The sequence below is a fragment of the Protopterus annectens genome, chromosome 5.part1 (genome assembly GCF_019279795.1).
Source record: "Protopterus annectens isolate FY-2018-M chromosome 5.part1, PAN1.0, whole genome shotgun sequence".
Classification (NCBI taxonomy): Eukaryota; Metazoa; Chordata; order Ceratodontiformes; family Protopteridae; genus Protopterus; species Protopterus annectens.
In genome coordinates, this window is record NC_056736.1 from 732,186,231 (window position 1) to 732,205,895 (window position 19,665).

Below are 19,665 nucleotides of genomic sequence, written 5' to 3' on the forward strand. Positions count from 1 at the left end.
GCCAATGTGTCAAGGGGATTCATGCCTTTCTGTGCCACTGCAAGCCATTAAAAATTTGTAATCTTTCTTCTCTTTTGTCTCACTTCTGCCCCCAAGGTGCTTAGCGAGTGCATGTCAGTTATTGCAGATAAACAAAGACTGTAGAGAACCAATAAATTCCTTTACCTGGATGACCATCTGCTAACTGTCCCATCTTTGGTAGATCTGCTTTGTATGGGGGAAACTTTGTTCAGACTATTTTCTTTTCTTGCAGTAATAGTCAACCTCCTGGAGTGTCATTTGCTTCAGTTTCAATCTGTCACTTTTACATAGTGCACTTTTGAAGTCTCACTGTGCCAGGCCTGTATGCTCAAGATAGGACTGTACCACTTCAGCAGGTAGCTGCTTCCATTCATTTGTCACATCCTGTTCTGGTAGAGACTAATTTAATCTCTAGGCAGTTTCCATTCTATGGTTCTTCTTATCAGGCTTCACATGTGGGTCCTGTTGTGGACACTTTAGTCTAGTGATTCCAACATCTTGATCCTCTTCCCACCAGATGATATTTTAAAACTCTGTCAACTGCACCTGCATTAATGACTCCTGTGCTTGCTTGATGGGAAGTACCAGGCAGCCTGGGAAAATTGTATTTGTAGAGAAGTCCTAATATCTGTGACATCAGTCCTAAAGTTAACCAAAAATGGACCTTCTTACAAAACCACCATGGGGACTTTATTTCTGTCCTTAGTGATCATTGTATGGTATGCAAAGTCTTGCCTAACATAGATTCATCTTTACTTGTAGGTACCAGGATTCGTTAGGCATCTTTACCCCTACAGAAAATAATGGATGCTTTGAAAGCAGTGACATGGCAAATTTCATCAGTGTTGCTGCCACTCTCTCTGTACTTCTACAGAATAGTTCAGTCCATCGTGTACTGGAAGTGGCAACTTTGACTAAAGCTCATACATTTGAAAAATATTTCTGGTAGTTTGTCTAGTGAAGGGGAAGGGAATGCTTTGTCACTCCAGTTCTGTGTAGGATTGTGTAGATAGGCACCGTCACTTTACTGATTTCTGCGTAAGAATCAGCGTATACGTTATGGATCACTACTCTTTTATATCTCTTCCAGAGTTAATTAATACATTTGTCTGAATATTCACTGCAGCAGTAGATCTGCTTGGGTAAAAGTAATCATTTTTTCCTCTTTCTGTTTTGTTCCATGTTTTCTTGTTGTATGCAGTTTATTTTGTTTTGTAGTGCTTCACTTGTTACTGTATGATTTAACAAGTTCATAGATAAATGGATAGTAGGCTAACTGCCCTGAAGGGACATTTTAAACCTAGTCTATGAGAATCGATCTCTGTACCTTGTGCCTTTGCGGGGAAGACCTTAACCATTATGTCAAACCTACTCCCCTTAATGCCGTTGTATACCATAAGTTCCTTTGGAATTTCTCACTCAGAAGTATGGAGCTGGGCGCCTGCCAAAGCAGGTTGTATAAGAGCTTTGCACTAGCCATCAGTAGGCTCACGGAGCTCCCATAGATTCATGCTGTTTGATCTGATGATTGGCTTGGCCAGAAACCGTATATAGTATGGTTTAATGCCCTTTTGTAGCTGTGCTGTTTCTGCGAGTAATTGACACGGGTACATTTAATGATCTGTGCTTTTTTATGATGATGGTGACTTTGATTGTTCCTTGCCACCTTCTGTTGAAGACTTTTACTTGACCGACCTTCACCCACCTTTAGTGCTTGCTTTTCCCCAAACAGTTTAAAGTCAGAAATGGCAGGAAGTAGCCCCTTCCCTTCTTCCTTTCTATCCCCTGTAAATGGAATTTATACTTGCAATTTATTTACATCGCTGTTGTAAAATACTGGGGAAACCAGCTCTAGATATTATTTTATTTTATTGTTTTCCTGCACATAAGTGTACTTTGTATATGATATTCTTAATACTGATATTGTAACTGCAGCTTCGTCATGCATAAAATCAGGTGTTAAACTAAAAAGTAATTTAAGCCTTTCCGCTAACCTGTTTCATAGAATCAGAAAGGCTTCCTTAATTTTACTGTTGTCAAGCTTCACCTTCTGAACTGTGTACTGAGTAGCAGTTTCATCCTGATGAAAAGTCATCCTCCTTTTAGAAATTTTTCTATCCATTCAGATGTTTATTTGGAAAGCGTATGCATCTCAGAGTTGATAATGGTTCAGTTGTAGTTGTATCATCACGTGTCAGTAACTGTTCTAGAGTCTTGCATAGTCAAACTGAAGTCTGATTTGAGTGACACCATTATGAATGCTGTTCTTTGTTTAAATGTTATTTCTTGCCTACAGTTTCTTTGATTGTTTTGTTAAAAATCATAGAAATTGTAATTGAAATGATGGCCGTAACCTTTACTCTTTTTATTACCTGTGTCGTTCTGTTTGTGCTCCATGGATGGCATGCAACTGTCCCCGATAAGAGGACTCCAGAGCACATTGGTGCTAGTGTAATTCGTCTACCTTTTTAGCATACTTTATATACATTTGACTGTTTTTAAATTTATTTTACAGGTTTGTGACTGGCTGTATCCACTAATGTCTAACCAGTCCCCAGTCCTTCTCTGCAACACCGGAGTCTTCATGTTCCCGGATGTCATGTCACAGGTTCAAGGATCATTTGTTGGAGTTGTGCTTTCATCAGGTCTGGCAGAGGCAGATAGAGAACTCTTTCAGGATCTCCTTAGACAAATGACAGACTTAAGAGTTCAGGTAATTATTGCTTAAAACTCACAACACAGCTATATGTAGCAGAGTGGTCTGAGTAAAATATTGATGTAAAGACCATGTTTAAGATCATTAATAGTTATCAGAGGTAACAAAAGGTGACATATCTGTTTGTAATTAGTTGAAAATTCCTACATGTTATTGGGGAAAGTGATATAGATTGGTTATCTCCAGTCAGTGTAATTACATGTACCGACCATGAGAGCAACTTTTTCTAATTTGTGCCTGATGCTGCCATAGATGTGGCTGAGAAGCCGACATTGTTTGCTTTTTATGTTGTTCATTACCAATTTATTTTTCTAGAGTACAAGTCCCATCATCCGAGTATACTGACCTTGAGCACAGCACTCAGTGACTACACTCTGCTTTTGTAGTATTAAACAACATCATGCATGTTTCCTGCTGTCTTGCTTTCCCTCACACACACACACACACACACACACACACACACACACACACACACCCTCCATAATGCTAGCTTACAAAGTTTGTACCTATTGCCACATGACTGATGTGTACGTTCCTGCAAAGCCCATCCTCCTCTTTTGCATTGATTATTCTACATCGGGATCGGTATTATTTGAAGATGCTGAGTGACTTTTTCACAGGTTTGGATGCAGTCAGCCTTCTGTTTGTACTTTTCTGTAGCTTTGGCCCACTGTTAGGGGTAGAGGCATGTTTTAGGTAAGTTGAGATCATTATTTATAATTATTTCCCTGAGTATATAACAGCACAGGCACATGACACCGGATTCATAGTAATTCCAGGAACTGTGTTCAATTGCACCAGCATTATTAAATATATACACACACACACACACACACACACACACACACGCACACACATACACACACACACACACACACACACACAAGTCAACAAAGTGAACTTTCAGAAGAGAATAAAAAAAAATGCTTTTAGCCAGCTACTTTGGTGTAGAGAGATAACTGTATTGTCCATCTGCATGGGTGTCATGAAGTTCACCACTTCTGTCTTAAAAAGCATGAAGTTGGCTTTGGAGAAATTTTTTACCATGGTTTCCTTAATGGGGATTGGGGGCAGGATGTGGATATCTAGGGTAATTAACTTATGGTCGGATCGAGCCAATAAGGCATTGACTTCAGGTGTGGTAATGACTAAATCTAGGATATTGTTGCCCCTGGTGGGGGTGTGGATAAGTTGATCTAGGGCATTGGAGTTTATGAATTCCAGAAAGCATTGAGCGAATGAGTTGGTACATGAGTAGTTTTCCCAGTTAATGGTGGGGTAGTTGAAATCCCCCATTATTAGGGTGTTTGGTTGAACCCTAATATTTTCCAGTACATCAAGAAAAGAGGAGTGGGAATCCTGGGGCATGGTGGGTGATCTGTAGCAAGCTACAATTTGGATTGCAGTTTTGCCCAGAGTTAGTTGCACTTGGATAACCTCGTCTGCATTATGCTGAGCAGCTAGCCTGGAGGTGTGGATATCCTTAATGAATATGGATACACCTTCACCTTTGGTGTTCCGGTCCAGGTTACATGGCCAGAAAGTGTGGTGTGAGTTATAGCCTGGTAGTGCAGGGGTGCTTTCTGGAGCCTTGAACCAGGTCTCAGTCACTGCACAGATATCGATGTTCTCCATTTTAAGGAGTGCCTCGAGTGACTGCATTTTGAGATTTAGACTTCTGGCATTGAGTAGCATCACCCTCAGTTTTTGCTTGTCTGTTCCTGTTACGGTGGTGAATTTGTCATTTGAATCTTGCCTAAAAAAGCAATATAGGGGCGGCAAGAACCTTAGCCAGTATCCGGAATCTCAGTGGTGACAGGTGCAGGCCATTTCTGGCAAAACATTGTGGTCTGTCGACCATGTCATCCCAGGCAGACAGATACTGGATCCATTTAGAATGGCACCAGAAGCTTAGCCAATTGTTGAAGTCAATCATTTTGTCCTTGTACTGCGGCATCATTCTGGGTGATGGCAGAATGCTACTCAGGGCAAGGGTCATACCTGCCTGGGCTACAAGATCAGAGAACTCTTCCATGTCTCTTTTCATGTAGTCTTGGGAGGTACGTCTTAGGTTGTTCACATCAACATGGACAATGACAGAGTCATATTTGTACTTGTTGTGAAGTGACCTGAGTGCGTGGGTTATGTGGCGGATCCTGGCACCCGACAGGCAGCTGACAGTAACCTTCTCCTTGTTTAGCCTGGTGAGTGGGACAGCAGTGTTCCTGACTATAGAGTTACCTATGACTAGTGTGTTGGGTACGTTGTTTTGCCTTATTGGCTGTGGTTGAGTGTCACACTGAGTCTGCGAGCTATGTGTCATTTGGGTTGTGTTGGGGAGAGGAGGTTGCTTGCATTTCTGCTTTGGAGGTCTCTGTTGCTTGAGCAGATTATTATTGAGAGCCTCCACGAATGTTTTTGTGTTTCTATGTGTGGATTTTGGTGGTGTAGATTTAGTGAGACCATGTGATGAGTGTAGTGTGGTGCAAGTGTTTACTTTCTCCTCTTGACTGTCTAGTTCAGTCTTGATTGATCTCTCACAGGTTGTAGTGTTGGGTGGTAGGAGGAGAGGGTTGTCTGTGTACATGAGGCAATTTCTACATTGCCCCAAGATGCCCAGATTCATCAGATAGACAGGAGAGAACACTGGAAGCTGGCCCTTGGACATGCCTGAATAAAAACTGTGTTCCTCTAGATAAGTGAGGAAAGTGAGTACAAGAGCTGTTTTTCTCTAAGTAAGTGAGGAAAGTAAGTACCAAAACTGTTTCCTCTAGGTAATGAGGAAGGTTGAGTGCTGTAGTAATTAGTAGGTTATTTAGTGCTTGCAAGTTCTGAACAAGTGCTTATCACGAATAAGCAAATTCAAGTGCTAAAACTAAGAATCTGTATCTGAACTGAACTAGTTACAGGAAAGGGGGGAAACAAGTGCAAATGCGGGCTTTTAAATCAGAAAGTAGAGAGAGATGGGAAAACTGCCCAAACGGCCAAGAACTACAATTTCTGGGCCAGAACCACTCCTTATGTGGCAGATAGGTTACCTAGTGCTTACCACTCCCACTGATAAGCTAGAAGGCTTCCCTCCAACACAGAAAGCTTGGCGGGGGGGGGGGGGGTTCAGAAGCTTACATACAGTCCTGGATAGAGCAAATCTTTATCTGGACTCCACTAGTTACAGGAAAGGTCTATTTATGTTGGACCAAACAGTTTAAAAAATGCAATTAAATTAAAAATGATTAAAAACAAGTGCAGAAGGAGTCTGTTAAGTAGAATGAGGTAAAGAGATGGGACTCGGGGGAGTATCCCAGATCAAATCTACAGTGGGGGCGGGCAACTGCAAAAGCCTCCAAATTTAAACAACAACACAAGAATAGGGAGGGTGGTTATAGGAAAACCAACACCTTCAGCAGATATCTGAAAAACTATACAGTGAAGCACAAACAACAGTGCACAACTCTGAAGTCATCCAGCAATGATAAAAAATTAGTCAAACAACAATTACAAGTACACAACTCTGAAGTGCCAGAAAAATATACTCATCTCATGAATATGGTAATTACAGATAATATTATAGCTAGGGGGTACAACTTCAGAGTTGTTTATGCTGGTTTGAAGCCAAGTTTCAGTTACAACGAGAACACCAGGCTTATATTGGGTAATCCAGGCATGTAGTTCAGCAATTTTATTTCCTTTTATTAGATCACCAGGGTTAGAGATAGTCTGTTATTGGGTTACAGAAGTGTGTGGGAGAGAATTATCTTTGTGTTCATTGTGATAGGTAGGGCCTGGTCAGTTTACAACTGACATCAATCCGTTTATAGCCAGAACAAAGCAATTATCAAAGGGATGCAAGTAAAAGAGGTTATTTCTCATTTCCTGGGATAAATAACTGGCATAGTTTACTGGTCAAGCAAAAGAGGACAGTGGCCAACTTAGAGGGCCTTAGAGTGCATGGACAGTTTCAGAGAGACTGTCAACCACAGAGCAGGCATGTACTTAACTGATTAAAGTTAGTACGCAGCAAGGTTCTTGATAAATATTCTTGCATTAAACACTAACAAAGATATCGATAAACCTGTAGGTGCAGGGTTTTGTGGCAGAGCTCCTGCAATATCGAGGTCAGATGTAGTGACCGCAGGCTGTGAAATGAAAGAAAGAAAAAACTAATAAGCTGTAAAATTATATTGAGGCAATAAAGTTTGTAGTTTTTATACAAAAAGATGGAGAAAGGGCCAAAGTAAGTCGGAGCAGGAGAATACAGGTGAAATCTAAGAGGAGAATGATCATGAGAAAGTATATTGATGTAAGCTCAAAGTTATTTTAGCAGAAAGTATATTAATAGAGGACGACAGTAATGCAGTGTAAATATGCAGCTGTATCGAGCAAATTATCAAAGCATGGCACTACACTGATACGCACATTGTAACAACATCACTTAGAAAACATTTATGAGACTGATATGCACAGTGTAACATCACTATGAAAACATTCATGAGATTAACCAGTATGTCAAAAGTGTTTGTATATACCATAACATCAGCAACTCACATTATGTACACACATGTTAAAGGGAAACACACTCAGCATACATAAAGCTTATCAGATCTGAATATAACACACTACCAAAGTCTTTTCACTGTTTTACACAGCCTTAGAACAAATAGAAATGTAATAACATATGACACATACCTGCTCTATGAAGGAAGATAGTGACTGAGTGTAAAAGGAGACATGCCTATACTGGCAGGACAGAGTGGACCAGAACCATCCAATACCACAATTTCTTGAAGGAGGGATGACAATATAATGAATGTCCCGATTTCCTGCATTTGGTCACCAAGCTATTACGGTGGTTGCTGTCATTCCTAATTCACAGGAGTGTACATTTGTTATCAGGAAGAGCATAGTGGTCACACCTCTGACATAGATCACTTGTCCCCCTGCCTTGAGGAGGGGTTAGATCCTAGCAGAAAAGTACACCCACCCTACAAGGGATAGCATTGAGAACACAAACGGTGTTTGTGGCTGCTTGAATGACAAAGCAGCCATACTGCATTTGCCTCCATACTAGGGATATTTAGCCTGGGGAATGAATGAGTGTAGTCTTAATGGGTGAAGCTTGATGACTGGCAGACATGGAGAAAAATAGACTTAAAAACTGTTTTGCAGGGCGGTCCTCCCCTGTATACCCACATGCTCACAATCTAAAAATGTACTAACTTTCATATAGTGTAGTCTTGAGTATAAGGGAAAAATTCTTTGCCTTCACAGATTTTGTAAAGCAGGACAAAATGTTACATCCCTAACATACATAGGTGCAGTACCTCTGAGGTGAGCTACATGCATGTGTACCTACAAGCAGTCAGTGAGGAGGGTGTGTGTCCTATGTGAAGTAGGAAACAGCCTCCACAACGGCTTCTGTACTGTCTTCAGGGAAGGTGGACCAATTTCCACCTCTCTTCTATTCCTTCTTTGTGGTTGGATCTTAGCCTCCACGGCTACTGTTTGCAACATGATCAGATGCCCTGCTTTGATGTCACTAGAAGAACCAGAGAACAAGATTTTGTTACTTAATAAAGACAGCTGATAACACCCAGAGTAAAAATGCAACAATAGCAGAGGTAGACTGGAGATGCTGAGCGAAGGGCAGTGAAATGGTGTCCCCATCAGAAGCTGCATGGGCTCAGAATGTTAAGCTAAGGGAGGCACCTTGCATAATGTTGTGTAAAGCTTGGGAGTCATTTTAGTACAAACTGTAACTTGAATATTTGGGACTCATTCTTATTAGCAGAATAAATTGATTATTTAACTTATTAGCCTCAAGCCTCCAGGGAACAACGTAGGTTATTCCTCTATATCCATAGAAGATCATCTTTTGTCCAAGCCTGTCTGTTTTGCTCTACATATTTAAATGCATGTACTTGTTTTCTGTTGTAATTTGAAAATAAGGTTAGTACATAAAACAGTAGCAGTTCTGCTACAGTATTTTGTTACAATTTTCTTTTAGCCCCCTGAGGCACCAGATGAAACTTCTGAACTAAGTCGTCGAGTTCCTGTCCATCCTGATGCTGAAGCCAAACAACCAGAGGTACCCCAGTGGAGTGAGAAAGTTGCACATGGAATTCTTTCAGGTAAGATATGGAAATCCACAGCACATCTGATACTGAGCTTTAACATTGTGACTGTTTCTGGTACCCAGTGCTACTCCCAGTGTGACACCCCTCAACACTAAGCTTAGAAGAAGAAGAAAAGGCTCCTTCTGTCATCTGATCTGGCAAACTCCCTCTGTCCTAAGGGGGAGTGCCACATTATCTGTGACCCTCCCTGTGTGGAACAAAGAAAAAAAATTCTCTTTTTTTTTTTTTATCAAACCACTTGCTACAGACATCAGTCACGACAGCAGAACCAGTAGTAATTAATTTCTATCTCCATTCGGAAATGGCAGTACAGAAATGAATACCAAAACTGCACTATTGATGGATCAGATCTGCCAGTCCTACCCCCTAACACCTTGCACATGAGGAAGCTACCCTGAGGATAAAATCTGTCAAGCATAGAATGTTCTTCTTGCTTTTGTTTAATTTCTCCAAGTGTTTTTAACACCGTGAGAGAAAAGGACCAAATTCCTTTCAGATAAGTGCACTATTGTAGAACTGTTTCATTTTATGAAGACCCAACTTAAGAGTTTAACTTGTTGGTATCTATTTCTTTGGCATCTTTAAATTGCTGGCTTGTGTTGCTGCTCCGTAGCTGCCCCTATAGAGAGGGAAAGAGAAGGGGGTGGATCCATTTGTATGGAGCAAGACTGTGCTGACATGATGGTACCTCTCTGAAAGGAAGTAGGCGACAAAAAGGATTTGAAGTAGCCAGGGATGGGGTGGAGGTACTGTAAAACATGATAAATTTTGGCTTGTAGGCTTGTAGACAATATAAAGTGGCTTTCTTCTCAGTGTTTCACCTCCTTGATGAAACAAACATACTGCTGAACTCGGAGCTTTTCCTTGAGCCCTTTCCCAATGGTTGTGGATTCAGCAGCTGTGCCGTGCTCAGATTTACTGAAACTGAAGCAGGCCACAGAATGTCCTGTTCCTCACTTGAAAGGATACAGTGCTCCCACTTTTTTGCCCATTACACCAGGTGAAAGGATGTTTGGAATTAATTTGTTCCCCTTTCTGTGGCAGAAGAACTGTACACCCTGCCACCATTACTACTGATCCTGTGCCTCATTGCAAAACTCGGTCATGAAAGACCAAATTCATTAGCAACTGCATTGTGGTACCTGAGAAAAATGTGTCCTCAGGCTTGCATTTCACCAGTGGTACAGGAATTTCTCCCAGTTCTAATCAGGGGTCGGGGGTGTCACCTTTTCCATCATCTTCCCTTATACACAGTGATCCTGACAGACTTTCCATCTGGTGTTTCAGAAGGCTTTTGAGGCTGCTAGGATTTCTTGCATTACACCAACTTACTCTGCCAAGTGGAAGAAGTTCTCTATTTGTGCAGGGTCTTATCCAATGCCATCTCATTCAGTCAGGCTACAGATCCTTCTAACCAATGCTAGACACCTGTTTTTTTTGTTTGTTTTTTTTAACCTAGGCCTCTGTTATTCCAGACACGAGATGTGTTTGTCTGTCACTTAGTTATGGTAGGCAGGACTGTGGTCCTGCAGTGGAGTGATCAAGCAGCTTCTTAAGGAAATTTTGCATCTGTGCCCACATTTAAAGGACTTCATGATTGACAGGCTAGCCTGAACCTCGTTTTAAACAGCTTGTTCAACTGTGAATAATCGCATATTTTGAAAACCTCTGTCATATAACCATAGCCTGTCTCCACAGAATGTCAAAGCTGCAAGACCACAGGTGCAGGAAACTGTACCTGGCCTTTCACGAGAATCAGGTGATTGTCCTTCCTTAGATCGCTTTGTTGCAGCATTGCAATCCCATTGGGTGATTCCCAAAGTGTAGAGGTTGTTAAGGGTGGATGGACTGGAGACAGAAGGCCTATCCTAAGTGCACAAAAAAGGCAAAACAAGTCCTTGATCTAGAGAAGGCATCTACTCTGTATTGTTTTGTGAAGGTGTGTACAAACAGTCAAGTTGCTGCTTCCAGAATGGCTTTGGAATCGATGCCCTTGAAGAAAGCATCAGAGGAGCATATTGCTCTGATGGAATGTGCTATCACAGAAGACAAGGACTTACAGTGGAATGAATAACAGAAAGAAATGGATTTTCCATATTTTAGTAGCCTGCCTTATTCTTGCAGATGATTTCACAAGCAGTTAAGCATCTCGGACGTGAGTGTCTCCTCAGTCTGTGATTTCAGGTGAACATGGAGAAATCTTTTCTCATTTTTCTCACAGTACAATTTTTTCTGGGATGTTTTTCTGGAAACATTCCTTAGATTTCCCAGTCAAACTCTGGTAATTTATTGGAAGTATCTCAAAATTCTAGATTTCATGGCATTTACTATTGTCATGATTTCTTTGGCCACATTTCACATATGAGAAATCCAGTAGTATTTTTTCAGACCTTTGCTAAGCTAGTATTCACAGACTACACCACAGTGATGGGTAACAGAAACAAACATGGGGTAACTATGTCTGAAACTTCATGACAGACTAGACTTATTCTATTGGAGTAAAGCAGTGTTGTAGACAAGCTAAGTTAATGAGAACAGACCTCCACGGATTTAAGTTCTACCCAGGCGTCTTCCAGGAATTGGTCTGTCTGTGAGGGAATCCTTTAGCAGATCTGTTTACCTCCAGCTGTAAGACAGTTAAAGAAATTCTGCTCCAGGACTCTCTGCTGTCTGTCCTGGAAGTCAAATGCCTTTTCATTTCCAAGAACAGGAATGTTCCTGTATAATTTTCCACCACTTTCTCTTATAGTTAGGGTTCTTTTAAAGATTCAGAAGGATTCTCCAAAAGATAACTGTGGTGACTCCCTTTGGGCCTAGGCCAGGGGTCTGCAACCTTCACTATCAAAAGAGCCATTTTGGCCCCTCTCCCACCAAATAAAATTCACCGGGAGCCACAAAACCTATATGACCCCTAAAATTAAGATAACACAGCATAGAAAGCTTTGTGTGTGTGTGTGTGTGTGTGTGTGTGTGTGTGTGTGTGTGTGTGTGTGTGTGTGTGTGTGTGTGTGTATGTATATATATATATATATATATATATATATATATATATATATATATATATATATATGTAACTTCCTGCTATTTTTGACAGGAAGTGATGTTGTGATTGAGGGAATTTTGAAGTTTGAATTGATGCTTAGTTTATAGTTTTTAAACCAGGATTATATTGTTCTTTGTCTGAAGAAGCGAAGATAAGTGTCATGTAATAAAGCTGCTTCTTTAACATATAAATCAACAAGTTTTATGATACTACAGTACTACAGTTGTTCCAAGCATTGAACTTGGCAAGTACTTGGTTCCTGTTTTGTTTCTGCTTTGCCTTGCTGCCTACCTGAGGAATAACATCAATAGGAACTCTGTGAAGGATCCACATTGGTAACTCCATATATTGAAGTGGTAGCAGTTGTGCTTAGACGCTAATGAGGTTTCTTGGCCCTGGGATTTATTTTTATTTCATTATATTATATATATATAAATATATATATATGTAATATATATAGTTATTATCCTAAATATAAAATAACTAAGTTTATAAGAGCAATATTTAAAGTCCGTCCCTACGCTTGATCCTTTGTTGGGATTGCTCAGTCGCTGTGTGTGTGTGTGTGTGTGTGTGTGTGTGTGTCTCTGTGATCTCTCAACCTCTTAAAACAAGAGGTCTGGACATCTGGAAAAAGCCATAAATAGTGGGGAACAAAGGCCCAAAAATAGGGACACTTTTTAAATATTGCTCTTACAAACTTAAAAAGTTGATAGTATAACATATTTTGCATTAGCATGAATTTCTGAAGGATATGAAGTCTGAAACTCAAATGTCTATTTTTTTATGCCTTCAGCCCTCCATGATTTGCGAGAAAACCACAATTTTATTAGAAACAGACCAAAAATATGAGGCAAAAGTCAGGACATTCTTCAAACATCTGCAGATTTGAGAGGTAGCTGTGTGTGTCTGTTTGGAAAATGCATGTTAACAGAAACCATATTATTCCAGCAAGTTTCTAAGTTTATAAGAGCAATATTTAAAGTACATCCCTATTTTTGTTCCCCTTTATTTGTGGCTCTGTCCAGATTTCTTGTGGTAAGACTTTGATAGGCATGGAAACCTTTCAGGAGATCCTGCTGCTACCGAGGATTGCTTGATTGCTCTGTGTATGTGGAATGCATGGCAACAGAAATCATGTTATTCTAGCAAGTTCTAAGTTTGTAAGAGCAATATTTAAAGTTCATCGCTCGATCACTCTCAGTGTGTGTGTTGTGTGGCCATTTTTTAAAGCTACAGGGAGCCACTGCAGTGGGGCAGAAGAGCCACATGTGGCTCCATAGCCGCAGGTTGCAGACCCACCCTAGGCAAGAGTGGTTCCCATGTTTGAATATGGCTAAGGGCAATTACCTCAAGCTTGCTCATAGAATGGACTTACTGACACAAGACAGGGGTTGTTTGATGCACCCCAACCTTCAAACCTTTTCAATTGACTGCCTGGATGATAGAAATGGCACCTTTTTTTTCCTGAGGCTGTACAGCAAGTATTAAGAGGCATAGAAAGCTCTTCTAGAAAATCATTGATAAGTGAAAAAGATTTTTTTAATTGGTTCCATTCCTAGAACCAGGGCCCTTTTAAGGCATAGATACCTCCTGGTTCTAAAATGTTTGAGAGTGTTTGACCTCTCTTACTCCTCTATCACAATTCACCTCTTGGCCACATCTATTTGTTATCCCTGAGGGCCTCCCCTTTTCTACCCTACCTCAAATGAAGCAGTTTTTGAAAAGGGTTTTACGTAGTCACCTAGCTAGAATACTAATAGCTCCTTCTTGGTTTTTAACATTTTGTGATGAAAAAAAGCTTGCACTCTTTCCCTTGTAACCTGTTTGATTAGTTGAGTTGACATTCTTATCTTGGAAAACAGTATCACCTGACATTTGCAAGAAGAGTATCCGAGTTAAAAAGCTGTTGTGGTGAGTCATTCCTATCTTAGGTATTTGAAAGATAGGACTACTTTTTTTTCAAACATCTTTATTAAATTTACACATACGACAAAGGCAATCTTACATTTCTGTAAATGACAAACATACAAAATGATACCACTTTAGTTGCAAACAGTTTACATCACAGACACCATTGAAACAACAGTAGTTGTAAACATTATACATCACTTATAAACCATCCAGTCATTGTCAGTTAAGCAGTAGAAAGCTCATTCAAATACTGCCTCTTAAACCTCATTCTTGCTCTGCATATATTGTTCCTACAATTCCCATTTTTTCCTGTGTAGTTTGCTCCTTCCTTTTTCTAAAGATCCCAATTCCAGTTGTTTTATCCCTGTCACTACATTCACTACTTCTAGTAAAGCTGGTCTAGACTTTGATTTTGATTTGTCGCCTCACAGTAAGATGTTGTCCTGTTCGATTCTCAGCTAGAGCGTCTTCTGTGTGGAGACATGTGTGAATGGGCGCACCTTCTTTGAAGGTTGTGGATCAGGGCTGGCAACTCAGCACGTAAAAATCTACTGCCAATCATTAGTGGACCGGAGTTCCGCTGTGGCGACCCCTAACCAGGAAAAGCCGAAAGACACAACAACGTTGAGAACAAATCCTTCCTTTACGCCTAAGGTCTTTTCAGACTTTACTTGCCAGGCTATTTATCTGTCTGTTTTTCTTTCCAGAACCGAAAAAAGGGCGAAAGAATTTCACATATTTTGGAAGTCCTTAGGCAACTGGAATACTAAATTGACAGGATTAAAACCTTCAGGAGTGCTGATTTGCTGTTTGCCCATTGTAAAAGGAAGAAAAGGGGCAAGCAGTATCAAAACCGACAATTTCAAAGTAGTAGTCCCATGCTATTGTTTTTTTTTTTTGGTTTTGTTTGTTTGTTTATTTATTTTTGTTCTCCCTTTTAACAAGTTATTTACAAACTAAAGCTGGATGTATTTTTCCAGAGTTCTTGCTGTTTTTGTGGCTTATTGGAAAGGGGTTGACTGACTATATTTTCTAGAAGCAACAACCGGGTCTTGTATGCATACCTTTACCAAGCACTACAAACTAGATTTTTTTCTTTAGTTCTAGAGCAGGCTTTGTTAGGACTGTTCTCCAAATTCTCCTGGACTCTTTGCCTTCATCTTCCCTTGCTTTCTAAGCTCTGGCACTCATGTTATGTAGCTTAGGCTGCTGCAAAAGTGATTTAATGATGAACTTAGTACAGTTGTGCAAGTAAAATGCCATAACAATAAATGTTCAAGTAGATCACCACCACAGTAGCCAATGTCCTTCCTTATCAGTTTTGCAATAGTTTTTTACTCTTGGGATATCCTGCCACAGATAGACGAATGTCCAGCCAGCATAGCAAACCCTTTACACCTTCCAGTTGTCATATGTCAGACGTATGTCCAATGTACAAGGTGTGAGGTACATATGTGATGCACGGATGCCTAATCCTAAGAACTTCTTTGCCGACAGTCTGAAGACTACCTCTGAATTTGGTCTGTATGCCATTCACCAAGTTGTTCATCCACTGAGCCCTCTAAAGATAAATGCCTTGTTGGGGTTCCTTCATTTCTTTTTTCTTCCTTGCAGTTTGTTTTCATGTCATCCAGGAAGGAAGAATGTATGTGTGGGAGTTCAGTTCCCCATAAAGACTGACACGAGACTGCTTGTTTTGTCTGGTGCTACACACAACCATACACCATGTGAGATTTGTCAGGCATTTGTCTCCAAGAAACTCAACAGTCATATGTTGTCCCTTTCTGTTTATTTAGAAAAATGGTGTTTGAAGCTTTTGGCTCAGTGTACCGTAGCTGAATCTGCCTGCTCCAAAGCTTAGCTGTCAGTTAAGGGAAAATAAAATCCAAGAAGGCATGTACCCATCCTGATGCTCCATCCTCCACCAGATGTCTCACTTGGGTGAATGAAGAAGCTGAGGACCATCCAGTGCCAACATCTGTTCCCTCTGCCATGACCCAGTTGGAGGCCAGCATGAACCATCTACCCACACGTCTGCTGAGGCAATGCATACATCTTGTGCAGATGTAGAGAGGGAACCATGGCAGATTATATCTTAGGGGCTAATGGGATTCCCCATATATATTAGTTCAGGAAGAGGTGCCTGGTGCCCTAATCAAATCTAGGCAGGGGTCTATACCTCCTAGATTTGTTAAAGCAGATGTTCCTTTAAAAAAAATGTGGCTTTTGTGGCTAAGGATTCTCCCAAAGAGTGGCAGGACTTTACTCAGCTGGTGTTCAATGCCCTTATGGCCTGAAATTCCCACAAGGCTTGTTTGTTTGTGCTTCTGCTTCTGTTCCTTGGGCTTCCACCCTTTCTAAAAGACCTAGAGATTCCGATTCTTCAAATGAAGATTCCTTTGCATATTCCTCCCAGATCTACTCTCCTCTCATGTTGGGCTCTGAAGAAGAAGATTCACTGTCCCCTGATTCTCCTTTTGAAGAATTATCTTTTTGGGGATACAGTGGTCCACATGATGGAACACTAGGTGAGACTGATCCCAGGCTTCTGAGGTTCAAAAGAGGTATTATGAGCTTTTGCAAATGGACTTGCCCACACCTTCTGCAGACCGTCCGTTTTTTAGCTGCCATCTTGGATACATTTTCAGCACTTTCTCAGGCTACTGACTTGCAGTTCCCAGCCTGTAAGAAGCCAAGCAGATTTTATGTCCCTGAGGATCATAAGTATTAGTATAAAAGTCCTTCATCTGATCCTGCTGTTTCCATGTCCACAGGAAGCCATCCATATTGCTGTCCTTTCCAAGCTTTTACCCTTTGACAAGGACAGCTATGCCGTGGACAGGTATGGGGGGTGTATACTTCTGCTGCTTTGGCTTTTATGGATATTAATTGTCAGACCCACATGACTAGATACATCCTGGCTTTTCGCACCCAGCTTAGGGTTATTTTGACTGATATGCCTGATTCGGACAGTAAGAATTCTGCCCTTTTTCTTTCAAGATCCTCTTCTCAAGTGGGTTGCCGTACTACTGAATGCAGTTAGGATGCTGCTGATGCCTCTTCTAGAGCATGACAAGATATTCTTGTTGCACCTTCAAGCCTTACCTGAAGACATTAAGGTCAAACCTTTAGATGACCCCTTAGACAACCAGATTCTCTTTGGTACTTCTGCTGCAGAATTGTTTAAAACTCTTCATGATAATGGTAAATCTGTGCAGGACCTGAAGCAAATAGTTTTCCCGGTCCCCAAGTTCCAGAGGAATTATCATTCAAAACCTATACTTTTATAGTAAGATAATACAAATCTGCATTATCCCCCCTCCCTTTTATTTTGTGCTATTTTTATGCCAGGGTGTATGATTTTTATTGGTTTGGATCATATTAGTCAGTGTTCTAGCCCCCTCTTCTGAGGCAAAGTAGCTCTGATGGTTTGGTGCTACAGTCACTGAGTTTACCCTGCTCTGTTCAAACGTTTATTGTTGTAGTAAGCTTACTTACACAACTGTACTTTCCCAGACCACCCACATATGTTTGTACTAGTGGTATCTGTATTGGTTTTGAACTAATCCATTCACTCCATTGTTTTCTTCTTCATCAGAGTAGAAACTAGAGGGGAGAGAGTTTTTTTTTTACACTGTGGATGATCTCACTTAATTCAGATTTTACCCAGAGCAAGTGCATGACTTTGGGAAGACAAACCAGCTGTTTGTTACAAGTACACTGGGGAGACAAGGCCTGGTAGTCACCAAACAAACCTTTTCATATGCATTGCCAACTAGTTATTTCACTTCCTTGTATTTTGGCCTGTATTGTATTTACAAATTGGCTGGCTTCAGGGTTTTCCATTTTGAGACTAATGGGAATTTACAGCTGTCCTTATCTGGATGACTTTCTAATTCAGGGCTCTATTATCTAGAGCCTAAACTCATCTTTAAGGAAAACATGTCTTTGTTTTCAAAATCTTGTCCTTATAACCAGTCTCCAAAAACTGAACGTGCAACCCACACCCCAAGTAAGAGTTTCTGGGAGGTATCCTTGACAACCTTTATAATTTAACTTTGACAAAGTAAAATTCAGCTGATGTCTGATTTCTTTTTCTATACCCAGGTCTTTCCACATTGTTTAGTAGACTTCCATCAACTGCATTATTCCTGAAGGAGTTAAGGTGCATACCTTCCTCCATTCTTAACATTCCAGATGCCAAGCTTTCCAGTGGTATTTCATTAATCCACTCATCTCCTGGACTGTGTTCTCCTGTGGCTGCCCTTCCTAGTGTAGCATATTTCTCTTTTTGCATTATCAGGTAGCATTTAACCAGTGTCTCCCAATTTTACAACTTGTCATAAATCAAAAACTACATGTGTGGCCCAGATTATGCATGGTATTAAAGCATATAAAGTTGGATGTCAGTCTTCATTCTAGCCTCATAAATGGGTTCAGATCTGATCTGTCAGATCTGACTCTGTCAGTGCTACAGCTTGCAACCACCAGATCTCTCTGGCTTCTCCCTTAACCACAATGCACCCTGCCAAGTACCTCAGATCTCGTTTGCCGCTTCTAGCTAATGGACTGTATTGGATAAGTAAAGTTTTTTCTTTGTAATTCCTCTTATTGTACAGTTTTTTCCGTCGCTTACCTTTGTAATGTTTGGTTTACGATCTCTATTTGCATATTCTTCCTTGCCCTCATGACTGTCGTATTTCCGACATAACCATTGCTGGTTTTTCCTTGCCTCCCCTTTTCCTCTGCTGTACTTAGAGGGTTGTAATCTTTTCATCTGCTGTTCTGCAGTCTTCTTTCGTACTATTGTTAGTATCCCCTTTTTTTCTTACGACTTGGTCATAGTTCTTCAGACCACTGCTGATATTCTTCTTCTTTTCTTCTTTCAGCCTGTTTAAAAAAAAAGTTACTTATATTTTGACTTTCTTATCTTATTGAAAGTTGACGTACAGTTTTTGTGGAAATATATTTTATACAATGAGAGGCAAACATGCAGGTTTCAAGAAATGTTCCCAATGTGGACATAGGTTGCCTGTCTTGGACGCACACCCTCTGTGTGTGCTGCTTGGGTCCATTAGATTTACAGGAAGATTGCTTGATTTATCACAGATTTAATCCAAGAGCCTTAACTAAACATAAAAATAAATTGGTATTAAAAGGCCTTCCTCTTTCAAAGAAGCCATATCCAAGTCTCCAAAGTCAAAGCCTTCCACCTCTTCAAAATCTTCCTTGGACTCTCCACGGAAAAGGAGTGCTAAACATCTGGTCTCAACTCCCGATCAGAAAATGATGAAACTTTTGGAACCGACTGTTCCTTCAGATCGTATGACTTCTAAAATGAATATTACAGTTCTGACATAATCCAAGTCAGATCAGACGGAATCTTCTCATCAGACACCATCTTCAGAGACTGTTGTCCTCGTACTAGATATTCTCCATCAGTTGACCCAGTACCTGACAAGCTTTCATAACCCTTTTTGCGGAGACCTGCATCCCCCTCCATTTACTCTGCTCATTGTTCTGGACGTCTTTCAGAAGATGACATGGAGAGATTGTTGAGGAAGATCCTCTCAGCTCAGGGGAAAATTGGTCTTCCCTTAGCACCTACTCCTCTAGGTTAGGCTGTCCGACCATCCACAACACCACCCCTGCAAGTTCCTTCTCTGACACCATCTGTTGTCTTCAAGTTTCAGGATCCCAGTCATCCATTTCTATCAGTCTTTGATCCAAGGATCTCCATATCTTTGGGTCCGACATCATCTCTAAGACCTCCAGTCTTTTCAGATCAGGAGAGCTCTCTGAGCTGAAACATGCCTGCTGGGTTCAGGGTGCAGCAT

The 19,665-nt window shown here is 40.7% G+C and overlaps 1 protein-coding gene across 4 annotated transcripts in view; it reads left to right on the plus strand.

The window, feature by feature from the left end:
* SPART (spartin) overlaps positions 1 to 19,665 on the plus strand; it is a 579,157-nt gene that overhangs the window by 283,188 nt on the left and 276,304 nt on the right. For all 4 annotated transcript variants that reach the window (XM_044073369.1, XM_044073365.1, XM_044073366.1 and 1 more), the window contains exons 3-4: positions 2,537 to 2,734; positions 8,742 to 8,865. In XM_044073369.1, coding sequence (XP_043929304.1) covers positions 2,537 to 2,734; positions 8,742 to 8,865 — 322 coding nt within the window. The remainder of the gene's footprint in view (positions 1 to 2,536; positions 2,735 to 8,741; positions 8,866 to 19,665) is intronic.